The 14088-nt window shown below is 49.8% G+C and overlaps 1 protein-coding gene across 2 annotated transcripts in view; it reads left to right on the top strand.

Annotated features, from left to right (window-relative positions):
* The window catches only part of LOC140741517 (uncharacterized), a 131477-nt gene extending 122151 nt beyond the window's left edge, over positions 1 to 9326 (top strand). For both annotated transcript variants that reach the window (XM_073071807.1, XM_073071808.1), the window contains 2 exons: positions 3444 to 3484; positions 6423 to 9326. In XM_073071807.1, the coding sequence (XP_072927908.1) occupies positions 3444 to 3484; positions 6423 to 6600 (219 nt within the window). In that variant the 3' untranslated portion in view covers positions 6601 to 9326. The remainder of the gene's footprint in view (positions 1 to 3443; positions 3485 to 6422) is intronic.
* Positions 9327 to 14088: the final 4762 nt, after the last annotated feature.

Below are 14088 nucleotides of genomic sequence, written 5' to 3'. Positions count from 1 at the left end.
TGGATGTGGAGAGGATGTTTCCTATAGTGTGGGAGTCTAGGACCAGAGGACACAGATGGAGTGGATGTGGAGAGGATGTTTCCTATAGTGGGGGAGTCTAGGACCAGAGGACACAGATGGAGTGGATGTGGAGAGGATGTTTCCGACAGTGGGGGAGTCTAGGACCAGAGGACACAGATAGAGTGGATGTGGAGAGGATGTTTCCTACAGTGGGGGCAGTCTAGGACCAGAGGACACAGATAGAGAGGACACAGATAGAGTGGATGTGGAGAGGATGTTTCCTATAGTGGGGGGAGTCTAGGACCAGAGGACACAGATAGAGTGGATGTGGAGAGGATGTTTCCTATAGTGGGGGGAGTCTAGGACCCGGGGACACAGATAGAGTGGATGTGGAGAGGATGTTTCCTATGGTGGAAGAGTCTAGGACCAGAGGACACAGATAGAGTGGATGTGGAGAGGATCTTTCCTATGGTGGAAGAGTCTAGGACCAGGACCAGAGAGCACAGCCTCTGAATAGAGGGACGTCCTTTTAGAACAGAGATGAGGAGGAATTTCTTCAGCCAGAGGGTGGTGAATCTGTGGAATTCATTGCCGTGGACCAGCTGCGGAGGCCAAGTCTCTGGGTATATTGAAAACGGGCTGATAGAGTCTTGATTAATCAGGGCATGAAGGGTTACAGGGAGAAGGCAGGAGACCGGGGCTGAGAGGGATCAGCCATGATAGAATAGCAGAGCAGAGTCAATGGGCCAAATGGCCGAATTTTGCTCCTGCATCTTATGGTCTGAGGATGTAATGCTGACGCTTTGTAAGACCATAGGAGCAGAATTAGGCCATTCAGCCCATCGAGTCTGCTCCACCTTTCCATCATGGCTGATTTATTATCCCTCTCAATCCCATTCTTCTGCCTTCTCCCCGTAACCTCTGATGCCCTAGTTACTCAGGAACCTATCAACCTCCGCTTTAAATATACCCAATGACTTGGCCTCCACATCCCGTCTGTGGCAATGAATTCCACAGATTCTGGCTGAAGAAATTCCGCCTCATCTCAATTCCTTGCTTGCTGCGGGTGAGGACCAGGATACGAGAGCAAGGGTGTATTGCTGGCGTTCTATAAGGCATTGGACAGGCCGTATTTGGAGCAGTGCGAGCGGTTCTGGGCCCCCTGTCGAAGAAGGGGGCTGCTGGCGTTGGAGAGGGTCCAGAGGAGGTTTACAAGAATGAACCCCGTTACGAAAGGGGTCACGTATGCGGATTGTTTGCTGGCCCTGGGGCCTGTATGCTCTGCAGTTTCAGAAATCTCATTGAAGCTACCAAATTTTGAAAAACCTGTGTAGAAAGGATTTGTGGGGGGGCCGGGGCCGGGGCGGGGAAGTAAAAGATGAGCGGGCACAGTCTCAGAATACAAGGACGTCCCTTTCGAAGGGCGATGAGGAGAAATCTCTTTAGCCAGAGAGTGGTCATTGGGTATATTTAAAGCGGAGGTTGATAGGTTCAGAATCAGGTTTAGTATCACTGAAATATGTGGGGAAATTTGTTGTTATGCACGTTGCAGTACATTAAAAAACTAAAAAAAGAGGGAGGGGCTGTTCCTGAATCGCTGAGTGTGTGTCTTCAGGCTCCTGTACCTCCTCCCTGATGGCAGAGGGGAAGAAGCTGTTCCTGAATCGTTGAGTGTGTGTCTTCAGGCTCCTGTACCTCCTCCCTGATGGCAGAAGGGAAGAAGCTGTTCCTGAACCGTTGAGTGTGTGTCTTCAGGCTCCTGTACCTCCTCCCTGATGGCAGAGGGGAAGAAGCTGTTCCTGAATCACTGAGTGTGTGCCTTCAGGCTCCTGTACCTCCTCCCTGATGGCAGAGGGGAAGAAGCTGTTCCTGAATCGTTGAGTGTGTGTCTTCAGGCTCCTGTACCTCCTCCCTGATGGCAGAGGGGAAGAAGCTGTTCCTGAATTGTTGAGTGTGTGCCTTCAGGCTCCTGTACCTCCTCCCTGATGGCAGAGGGGAAGAAGCTGTTCCTGAATCGCTGAGTGTGTGCCTTCAGGCTCCTGTACCTCCTCCCTGATGGCAGAGGGGAAGAAGCTGTCCCTGAATCGTTGAGTGTGTGTCTTCAGGCTCCTGTACCTCCTCCCTGATGGCAGAGGGGAAGAAGCTGTTCCTGAATCGCTGAGTGTGTGCCTTCAGGCTCCTGTACCTCCTCCCTGATGGCAGAGGGGAAGAAGCTGTCCCTGAATCGTTGAGTGTGTGTCTTCAGGCTCCTGTACCTCCTCCCTGATGGCAGAGGGGAAGAAGCTGTTCCTGAATCGTTGAGTGTGTGTCTTCAGGCTCCTGTACCTCCTCCCTGATGGCAGAGGGGAAGAAGCTGTTCCTGAATCGTTGAGTGTGTGTCTTCAGGCTCCTGTACCTCCTCCCTGACGCTAGCAATGAGAAGAGGGCATGTCCTGGGTGGTGAGGGTCGTTAATGGTGGACGCTGCCTTTTTGAGGCTCCTGATTAGTCAGGGCGCCAGAGGTTATGTGGGGGGGGTGGGGGGGGGGGGGTCAGAAGTCTGGAGAATGGGGTTGTGAGGGATAATTAACCATCCATGGTGGAATGTCAGAACAGACTTGATGGGCTGAATGGCCTAATTTCCGTGCCTGTGTCTTGTGGTCAATTTCTCACTTTATAGTTCGCATGCAAGTCCGGTTTGAGATTCAGCAGCTTAAATTGGGAGGGAGTTTCTTGGCCAGTTACCATATAAAAACTGTCTGAGGAATCTGAAAAGAATTAATTATCTCCAACAACAGTGCTGAAGTGGGCGACGGACTCTGGGGTTCAAGTTGGGGTGGGGTAGTCCTTGGGTACATTACCGCACTCAGGCATTTGGCACACACATGACTGAGCTATGTTGTCAGGACTCAACTGGTCTGTCCTTGCCCTGGGAAGGGTCTAATGAAGTTGAGAATCGTGGTTCCGGCTTCATTTCCCTGCTGATTCTCCACGGTCCCACTCTGCTAACAGCCCACTCATTCTAAGGTGAAGGATCAGATGCAGGAATTCTTTAAGGCACGAACATCTCTGTAATTGCAACCACAGGATTTACCCTGGGGCTTTTAAGCTTGCAAACATTTGGTCTAATAAGCTTTTAAATTTTAGTTAAACATTTGTGGTTGTGGTCTCTCTGTCTCTCTATCTCTCTTTCTCTCTCTCTCTATCTCTCTTTCTGGCGCTCTCTCTCTATCTCTCTCTAACTCTGTCACTCTCTCTATCTAATTCTTTCTGTCTATCTCTATCTATCTCTCTATATCTCTCTCCCCCCATCCCTCCCTCTCTCCCTCACCCTCCTGTTGACACTGATCCCGCTGGTCTGAACCCTCTTTACACGCAGGGGCAGTCAGGGGCAGTTTGTGCGTGGAGAGCCGATGGTCAAAACGAATCTGATCCTATTGGTCTTACTGTTGTATCCCTGCACAGGAGAATTTCCAGGACTTTGAAGGGGAGCTGCCCGTTACCAGGTACGAGCTCGTTACTGAAACAGTTCTCTGCTTGTCAAATGGAATAAATTCACGCTCTAGAATTCTCCGAACTTAAATCTAGCCCTGCGGTGCTCTGCACATTCAGAATATTATTGTGCTTCGTGCATATCCGTGAGTGTTCCTTATGAAACACTGGTATCCTCGGCCGCGTAAGTCTCGGGAAGACAATCTGCGGCCCCCCCCCCCCCCAAACGTGTGAGATTGAGGCGCGAGCCCGCCCACGAAACCCCCTGTTGGTGTGGGTGCTGTGGAATTCTCTACCCTGTTGCAAATGAGTGCCACAATTAAAGGAATTACATTTATGAATCTTAAGTAACAGGTTAGTAAAGAATGACAAAAAGAAAATGGCCCGTTCTAATCAGACAGTCACATGTGCACAAGTCGGCGCTCATCATGAACTCCTCCGTCACTCGCGCGCCGGGCCCTCGGTCCGCGTGAACACCCGCACCGCCTTCCGAACCTCGCTCGCAATCCGTCTCGAACTGACGGGTCTCCCCGCCGGATCGTCCGCTCCCCTGCGTCTTCCCACTCCCATCTCCTCTCGAACAAAAGCCCAAGCCCAACCTGGTTGTCCCTCACCGAGAAAAGCCTCCCGCCAATTGGATGGCACACACTCCACATCGTCCCTTATCTTCAGCGATAACCCAGACAGGCTGAAAGCAGACCATATTGCCACTGCAGAGCTGCTAACTGAAATTCCTCCAGCACAACAGGGCAGATGTGTGCCAGGGCATTACACTTACAACACACACAAAATGCCGGTGGAAACGCAGCAGGCCAGGCAGCATCTACAGGGAGAAGCGCTGTCGACGTTTCGGGCCGAGACCATTTGTCAGGACTAACTGAAAGGAAAGATAGTAAAAGATTTGAAAGTAGTGGGGGGAAAGTGATTGGCAAAAGTGATACAGAGCTGGAGATATATACCGGCTGGGTAGCCTCCAACCTGATGGCATGAACATTGACTTCTCTAACTTCCGTTAATGCCCCTCCTCCCCTTCTTACCCCATCCCTGACATATTTAGTTGTTTGCCTGTACTCCATCTCCCACTGGTGCTTCCCCCCTCCCCCTTTCTTTCTCCCGAGGCTTCCCATCCCATGATCCTTTCCCTTCTCCAGCTCTGTATCACTTTCGCCAATCACCTTTCCAGCTCTTAGCTTCATCCCACCCCCTCCGGTCTTCTCCTATCATTTCACATTTCCCCCTCCCCCTGCTACTTTCAAATCTCTTACTATCTTTCCTTTTGGTTAGTCCTGACGAAGGTTCTCGGCCCGAAACGTCGACAGTGCTTCTCCCTATAGATGCTGCCTGGCCTGCTGTGTTTCCACCAGCATTTTCTGTGTGTTGTTTGAATTTCCAGCATCTGCAGATTTCCTCGTGTTTGCGACTCTGGGGTGGTGTAGGCGCAGATGCATCGGTGACATTTATGGGTCTCGTAGGTAGATATTGTCTTCAGCCCACCGACTGGGACGCAGGCCGCCGACAGCAGCTTGCCAGAGTCACCGGGCGTGCCCCCTCCCAGGGATGAAGTCTGTAACGCTTGGCTGTCGGGGGGTGGGTTTGCTCTCCCCCATGCCCCTCCTCTCGCGGCCTGGCTCGGCACCGTCCGCTAGATAAATGGAACGCGGCAGGTCTGGCTGCACCAATGGATTTGGAATAACGAGGCAACGTTTCTGGCTGAGACCCTCCAGCTGATGGTGGGGGGGTGTGGTCCCCAACCTTTATTTATGCCATGGACCCCTACGATTAATAGGGAATCCCAGGTTGGGAACTGTTGGGAACTCCTGCTTCAGTAGGACCCTGATTTGAATCCTCCACCCACCCCACAACGTGAGGGAGTAAAAATCTTTGCGTTTCGACTCTGTCGCAGTGTACAGACATGTGAATTTATGTCTAATGGCTTGTAGAAAGAAGCTGTCCCGTAGCCCGTTGGTCCTGGCTTTAATGCTGCGGGTACCGTTTGCCAGATGGAAGCAGCTGAAACAGTGTATGGTTGGGGGGGGTGGGGGGGGTGACGGTGTCCCCGATGATCTCCCAGGCCTTCTTCCTGCCCCTGCTGCTGTAAATGTCCTCAGTGGAGGGAAGTTCACGTCCACAGATGCGCTGGGCTGTCCGTGCCACTCTCTGCAGTGCCCAGTGAACCAGGTTGGTACAGTTCCCGTACCAGGCGGTGATACAGCCAGTCAGGATGCTCTCAATGGGGCCCCTGTAGAAAGTCTGGAGGATTTGGGGGGCCCCTGTCGAACCCCTTCAGTCGCCTGAGGGGGAAAAAGACCCTATTGTGCTTTGTTTTTTGCCACCCAGCCTGGTGTGTACGGTCCAGGTGAGATCTCCGGTGATGTGAATACCGAGGAGCTTGAAACTATGCACCCTGTCAACTGCAGACCCATTGATGTTAATTGGAGCGAGCCTATCTCCGTTCCTCCTGTAATCCGCCATCTGGTCTTTTGTTTTTGGGACAATGAGGGAGAGGTTGTTATCTTGGCATCGAGGGGGGGGGGGGGGGGGGGGAGGGTCAACCTCTCCTCTGTTATCTCATCACCGCTGGAAATACGGCTGCCGATCATCTGTGAATTTGGTCAGCAGATTGGAGCTGTATGTGGCAGCACAGAGAGGAGGGGACTGAGGACACAACCCTGGGGGGGGTGGGGGGCAGAGGTGAGGTTATCCTTGCCACCTGTCGGCCATCCAATGGGAAGGGTCTCAACCAGAAAAGTCAGCTCTTTATTCCTTTCCCCAGACGCTGCCTGGCTTGCCGAGTTCCTCCTGCATTTTACGTGTGGGCTTCCCAGCGTCTGCAGAACCCCTTTGTGTTTATGGGGGCTATGTGGGAAGAAGGGGGTTAGGTTGATCTCGGTGGGCCGAAGGTCCTCTGCTGTGCCGTGCCACGATTGTAACGAATGCGCAATGTGTTTGCAGCCAGAAGTGCCCCGTCTGCCTCTTCCCGTTCGACCCGGCCATGGACGAATCGTTGATGGAGCAGCACATCTCCACGCACTTCGGTCACGATTGTCCCATTTGTCAGAAGCATTTCCCAGAGGACCAGCAGACCCAGTATGCAAGCCACGTCCAATCTCACTTCGCAGCGGCCAGCTGAGGGGCAGGGCACACGAGTTCTGCTTTACGGACTGACTAACATTTCCGCTATTAATTTTAATTGTGTGTGTGTGTGTGTGTGTGTGTGTGTGTGTGTGTGTTTCATTCTGCCTGGGCAATAAAATGTAGCCTTTTGCCCGCGGGGAATATTGCACTGTCAAAGGGCTGGGCAAGCGTTGGCCCTCTGCCGCTCGCAGAGTCAGTTTGTTGTCAAGCTACGTAGGTGTTGGCCGACACCCACCTTCAAATCCGCTCCCTCGCATTCGCGGGGAAATTAGGAAATGAAGTGGGATTCAATAAAGATTGGAAAACAACCAAGGAGCAAAAAGATGAATTTTGCAAATAGAAAGTGAGTGAAAAGAGTTGTAGAGTTCTTGCAAGTTAGCCTCTGTAGGTTGTGGAATTAGTTTAGGGTTGAGGTGGGCGAAGTGATGGTTGGGGGGGGTAATAACTGTTCCTGAACCTGGTAGTGTGGGAGCTGAGGCTCCTGTACCTCCCTCCCAATGACAGCAGCGAGAAGAGAGCACGGCCTGGGTGGTGGGGGTCCCCGATGATGGACGCTGCCCCTTGTAGACTGCCTGGGTGGTGGTGGGGAGGGCTTCACCTGTGATGGACTAGGAGAGATGAGATTGACATGGGCGGTAGCGGTGGAGATAGGTCTCCACCAAAGGAGGTGTAAGGTGCTCCTTCCCTCCGCTAGCCTGCAGGTCACCCTCTGGCAAGGTGTATGTGGTTTACCCGCGTAGCCCTCCCCCATCCCCCACCCCTGATCAGGGTAACGACGGGAACAGGTGGTGGATGGTGGTATGGGCAGCCGGTGGAGATCGCAAGTCCTCGGGAGGTTAGCTCCAGCTCCGTGATTTCTGCTGTCCTCCAACTCTTAGACTTCCGGCATTCCCTCCACCCTTCCCTCTTCTTCAACTCCCTACTCTTGGCTTCTTACCTCTTCTCCTCACCTGCCTATCACCTCCACACAGTGTGGCTGACCCTCCTCTTTGCCTTTCTCCCGCGGTCCATTCTCCTCTCCTCTCAGATTCCTTCTTCTCCAGCCTTTTGCCTTTTCCCCCAGTCACCTCCCGGCTTCCATTGGCCCCCAGGCTTGTCCTATCGTCTTCCAGCTTATTCTGGCCTCTTCCCCCACGTCCTTCTCAGTCTGGCCCGAAACTTCGACTATTTATTTCCATAGATGCTGCATGACCTGCTGAGTTCCTCCAGCAATTTGTGAGTGTGTGTGTGTGTGTGTGTGTGTGTGTGTGTGTGTGTGTGTGTGTGTGTGTGTGTGTGTGTGTGTGTGTGTGTGTGTGTGTGTGTGTGTGTCTGTGTGTGTGTGAGAGTGTGTGTGAGTGTGTGTGTGTGTGAGAGAGTGTGTGTGAGAGAGAGTGTGTGTGTGTGAGAGAGAGTGTGTGTGTGTGTGAGTGAGAGTGTGTGTGTGTGTGAGTGAGAGTGTGTGAGAGAGAGTGTGTGTGTGTGTGTGTGAGAGTGTGTCTGTGTGTGTGTGTGTGAGAGTGTGTCTGTGAGTGTGTGTGTGAGTGTGTGTTGCTCTGTAAAGCAAAGATGCTTTCAAAAACACAACTGAAAAGTTTCTAAATATCAAAAAAAAAACTATAAAGAGCAATAAGCAATAAGGAACTAAATCAAATCACAATTTGGTGTGACTCCCACACACCTGCCCTTTAGAACTGCACCACTTGCCTTAGGTAGGTACACTGTTGTGCAGTTTTATAAGGAAGTCGGCTGCTAGGCTGTCCCGAGCACCTTGGAGAACTCCTGCAGACTCCTGCCTCCCTGCGGAATGCCAGATCGATGATAATTGACCTCAGGGCTCTGTGCGGGACAGGCCGACTGAAGCCATACAGAGAGTTCCAGGGTGCCTGAGCCCTGTGCACCCCACTGTGCTCTCGACCCGGTGTCTGGCCAAGATCTGTGCGGGGAGCGGAAGGGTGCGGAGATTGCCTAGGCAGGAGGCATCAGTGTAGTGGGCATTTGGACTCCAATTGGTTTGGCATAACATTGCGGGCCCAAGGGCCTGTTCTTGTGCTCTGCTATGCTACTAATCCAGATTAACTGAATATCATACATTTCCTTTTTATCCAAACCATATATTCTGCCTTTGCACATACATATATAACAGCACATTTCCAACAGAACTGCAGTCCAGCTTGCCATGAACAGCACAATGTCTGTACCCTTTGCTGGTGAAGCAAGCCCTGATTTCATACATTTCATAATTGGGTACCTCTGCCGCTGGGGATCCCTGGCCATTTCCTCTCCTGGTCTGGGTGAGTTGCCGCATCAGTGATTTGCTCTTGAGCCTCCTCCGCTGGCGTCCAGAGCAGCACTGGATTGATAACTTGCATCTCATCTGAACAGCTTGGGGTCGCGTCCACGATCGTTTCTGCTGGCACTTTGTTGAATGGTTGAGGAAGAACTCAGTGTGTACCTAAGAGATTTATACGAATCAGAACACGGTGTGCTCATCCCTTGGGGATTTTGATAATGGTGGAAACATGGTTGAATGGTGGATTTAAAGTGTGCTTATTCAAGGAATCTGACTTGCACTTGGTGCAAGCAGATTACTTTCTCGGCTGTTGTAAATTGGACATGAAGATTTGTCAGATACGCCATTAAAACATGATGTTGGGTGCTTTATTTTTCAAAGTCGAAGTTCATTGTCATATGTGCAAGTATATAAACGCAGGGTTGCAATAAATACTCAAGATCTCCTTATGTGGTCAGTGACGTCAGTTCTTCCTTTCTTTTCTGACCCTTAGGATCCTTCCAGAGATCAGAAATGATGAACCGGCTTAATCGAAAGATTAAAGTTAATCTTGAAGTACATACAAATATTACGCAAGCTAAATAACAGGCTGGGGTGTTTAGAAAGGGGAATAAGGAAGATGCCACGATGATGCCTCTGAATAATCCACTTTTACAGATAAAGAAATTCCTTAGCGAGGGATAGGCTAGCTAATAAGCTACATCATTAAAACAATTACATCACTTGAGTAATATCCTAATACTCAGCCAATGAGGAAAGTGATAAACCGTTTGATTGCTATGCCGCTTTCTGCCAGTAGGTGGGGACGGATCACCGCATACCGTGAAAAACATGAGTTTGTTAAAAGGGACAAATCTTGGGGGGGAAAGGGTCTAGTGTTTTCCCTCCGTGTATGACGAATAAACTCTTATTGGGCTTCCAGCTGGGCATGGCTATCAACCCCAACACCTGCCTTCTGGCCATATCCTGAAACTAGCAACCTCTGCCTTAAGTATACCACCTCCACCGCAGTCTGTCGGGAGCACATTCCACAGACTTACCGTCTTTGGTGCGCACAGACCAAATCTGATCAAAGCCCTCACGAAATTTAGCTTTGTAACTGCATCCATAATGTTGTTGGGCCCAGGCTGGATCTTCAGAGGTACTGGGTGAGTAAAATTTTAGATACAACATTCAAGATTGTTCACTGCGCGAGTGTAAAGGAGAATGAAATAATTGTTACTCCGGATTAGATGTAGCACAAAAAATAAACACAATCAGAATCACGTTTAATATCATACATCCTGAAATCTGTTGTTTTAAAACATAAAAAAAAATACAGCACAGTACACACCAGGCAGACAATCTCTGAAGAGTATTGATAATGGCTGGGGTCACCTGTCTTGTAAAGACACTGTCCAGAAGAAGGCGATGGCAAACCACGACTGTAGAAAGATTTACTAAGAGCAAAGACAGGGCACACAGTGATGGTGGTAAATGTCGACTGTAGGCTGGGGATAAAGTGGGGTAGCCTGCAGTCAGCCTGTCCCCTGCTTTGGCTGGGGACACAGCTCCCTCTGCTGTGGCCATGTGCAGCTGCTGGCCGGTGGACGATGGGAGCCAGATGTTTGTTTCTAATTGATCAAAATAAACTTAACTCACCATAAAAAATGTTAGTTACAAGAGTAAGGCAGTTCAATGCCTGTTCTGTTCCCGCTTTCCTAGACAATGGGCTGAGGAGTTTTCTATGACTTTTCTTAATCAGAACCAGGTTTATTATCACCGGCATGTGACGTGAAATTTGTTAACTTAGCAGCAGCAGTTCAATGCAATACATCATGTAGAAGAAAATAAAAATAATAATAGTAATAATTAATAAAATCTTATTCATTAAAAATCATGCAAAAAATGGAAATACTATATATTAAAAAAAAGTGAGGTAGTGACCAAGGGTTCAATGTCTGTTTAAGAATTGGATGGCAGAGGGGAAGAAGCTGTTCCTGAATCGTCGAGTGTGTGTCTTCAGGCTCCTTTACCTCCTCCCTGATGGCAGAGGGGAAGAAGCTGTTCCTGAATCGTCGAGTGTGTGTCTTCAGGCTCCTGTACCTCCTCCCTGATGGTAACAGTGAGAAAAGGGCATGCCCTGGGTGCTGGTGTTTAATAATAGCATTGTTGCCTGTCATGTGGCCCACTCCACTGTTGTCACGCGAACCAAATCACTGGGGTGTCGTAGCTGGTAGATATGGAGTAGACTCTCTATGTGACAAAGGATAGATAGATAGATAGATACTTTATTCATCCCCATGGGGAAATTCAACTTTTTTTCCAATGTCCCATACACTTGTTGTAGCAAAACTAATTACATACAATACTTAACTCAGTAAAAAAAATATGATATGCATCTAAATCACTATCTCAAAAAGCATTAATAATAGCTTTTAAAAAGTTCTTAAGTCCTGGCGGTAGAATTGTAAAGCCTAATGGCATTGGGGAGTATTGACCTCTTCATCCTGTCTGAGGAGCATTGCATCGATAGTAACCTGTAGCTGAAACTGCTTCTCTGTCTCTGGATGGTGCTATGTAGAGGATGTTCAGAGTTATCCATAATTGACTGTAGCCTACTCAGCGCCCTTTCGCTCAGCTACCGATGTTAAACTCTCCAGTACTTTGCCCACGACAGAGCCCGCCTTCCTTACCAGCTTATTAAGACGTGAGGCGTCCCTCTTCTTAATGCTTCCTCCCCAACACGCCACCACAAAGAAGAGGGCGCTCTCCGCAACTGACCTATAGAACATCTTCAGCATCTCACTACAGACATTGAATGACGCCAACCTTCTTAGGAAGTACAGTCGACTCTGTGCCTTCCTGCACAAGGCATCTGTGTTGGCAGTCCAGTCTAGCTTCTCGTCTAACTGTACTCCCAGATACTTGTAGGTCTTAACCTGCTCCACACATTCTCCATTAATGATCACTGGCTCCATATGAGGCCTAGATCTCCTAAAGTCCACCACCATCTCCTTGGTCTTGGTGATATTGAGACGCAGGTAGTTTGAGTTGCACCATATCACAAAGTCCTGTATCAGTTTCCTATACTCCTCCTCCTGTCCATTCCTGACACACCCCACTATGGCCGTGTCATCAGCGAACTTCTGCACATGGCAGGACTCTGAGTTATATTGGAAGTCTGATGTGTACAGGGTGAACAGGACCGGAGAGAGTACGGTTCCCTGCGGCGCCCCTGTGCTGCTGACCAGGAATCACCGCAGACCCTTTCAGAGGAAGAGTCCTGTTGGCCCAACATCACAGGATGTTTCATTTGCTGACGGTGGAAGGACAATTCTACCAAGCTTCCTTTGAATTGCATATAACCATCACACCCACACTACAGACACTCAAATCGATTTTAAACCAGCATTGTCTGCCCTTCCCATCAGCTGTGGCTCGCGGCTCTCAGGAACCCCTTGTCCAGAGCTGCATTTTAAATTTAACCTACAGTCCCTACTCAGATCTGACGATAGGTGGCTGAAGTTATGTGCTCTACGCCCTAACACCAAAAACCGCCCTCACACAGCCATCAGATTTATGAACAGCCCATCAACCCGTGAACACTACCTCACCGGTTCTGCACTCTTTTGTCCACTACAGTCCTGTGCCAAGATCTCAGGCACACACCATATAGATCTGTCAAGGTAGAGCGGAGAGCAGAGAGTTCGTAAACCTGGCGGGAGCCAAGGATGTTGAGAATGGCAAGGGGTGGAGCGCCGCGGGAGGGATGTGGGTGTGTAACGCCACAGCAGCGTAGTGGTTAGCGGAACGGCTCGAGGCGTCGAGAGTTCAGAGTTCAATTCGGACATCCTCTCTGGGCAGGTTTGTACGCTCCTTCCCGTGACCGCGCTGGTTTCCTCCCACAGTCCAAAGCCGTACCAATTAGTAGGTTGTAAATTGTCCTGTGAGTAGTCCGGGGGTAAGTCAGTGGGTCGTTGGGCGGAGTGGCTCGAAGTGTCAGAGGAACTATCCACTCAAAATCAAATAAAATAAACTTATTTTCCACCCCTTCCTTGTTTTATGCGTGTATGGACTATTTATAAAAGATGTGCTGGCATTGGAAAGGGTCCAGAGGAAGTTCATGAGAATGATCGCGGGAATGAAAGGGTTAACATGGAAGGAGCATTTGAAGGCTCTGGGCCTGTACTCACTGGAGTTTAGAAGAATGGAGGGGGGGTGGTCTCCTTGAAGCCTATCGAATATTGAAAGGCCTGGACAGAGTGGATGTGGAGAGGATGTTCTCGTTGAAGCCTATCGAATATTGAAAGGCCTGGACAGAGTGGATGTGGAGAGGATGTTCTCGTTGAAGCCTATCGAATATTGAAAGGCCTAGATGGAGTGGATGTGGAGAGGGTGTTTCTATTAGAGGCGGAGTCATGGGCCAGAGGGCACAGCCTCAGAACACAAGTGCATCCATTCAGGTCAGGAGGAATTTCTTCAGCCAGACAGCAGCGAATCTGTGGAATTCATTGCCTGAGGTGGCCGTGCAGGCCAAGTCGTTGGACATATTTAAGGCACAAGTTGATAGAGACATAGAAAACCTACAGCACAAAACAGGTGCTTCGGCCCACAATGCTGTGCCAAACATGTCCTGACTTTAGAAATTACCCAGGGTTACCTATAGCCCTCTATTTTTCTACGGTCCATGTACCTGTCCAGGAGACTCTTAAAAGACCCTCTTGTATCCACCTCCACCACCGGCAGCCCATTCCACGCACTCACCACTCTCTGAGTAAAAAACTTACCCCTGACATCTCTGTCAGGTAGGTACCTCCAAGCGCCTTAAAACTGTGCCCTCTCATGCTAGCCATTTCAGCCCTGGAAAAAAGCCTCTGACTATCCACACAATCAATGCCTCTCATCATCTTATACACCTCTATCAGGTCATTTCTCATCCTCTGTCGCTCCAAGGAGAAAAGGCCGAGTTCACTCAATCTATTCTCATATAAGGCATGTTCCCCAATCCAGGCAACATCCTTGTAAATCTCCTCTCCACCCTTTCTATGGTTTCCACATCCTTCCTATAGTGAGGCGACCAGAACTGAGCACAGTACTCCAAGTGGGGTCTGACCAGGGTCCTATATAGCTGCAACATTACCTCTCAGCTCCTAAATTCAATCCCACGATTAATGAAGGCCAATACACCGTACGCCTTCTTAACCACAGAGTCAGCCTATGTAGCAGCTT

Source organism: Hemitrygon akajei, chromosome 18 (assembly GCF_048418815.1).
Source record: "Hemitrygon akajei chromosome 18, sHemAka1.3, whole genome shotgun sequence".
Taxonomy (NCBI): Eukaryota; Metazoa; Chordata; class Chondrichthyes; order Myliobatiformes; family Dasyatidae; genus Hemitrygon; species Hemitrygon akajei.
The sequence above is the reverse complement of the archived record's forward strand: the minus strand, read 5'-3'. Positions and strand labels throughout refer to the sequence as shown.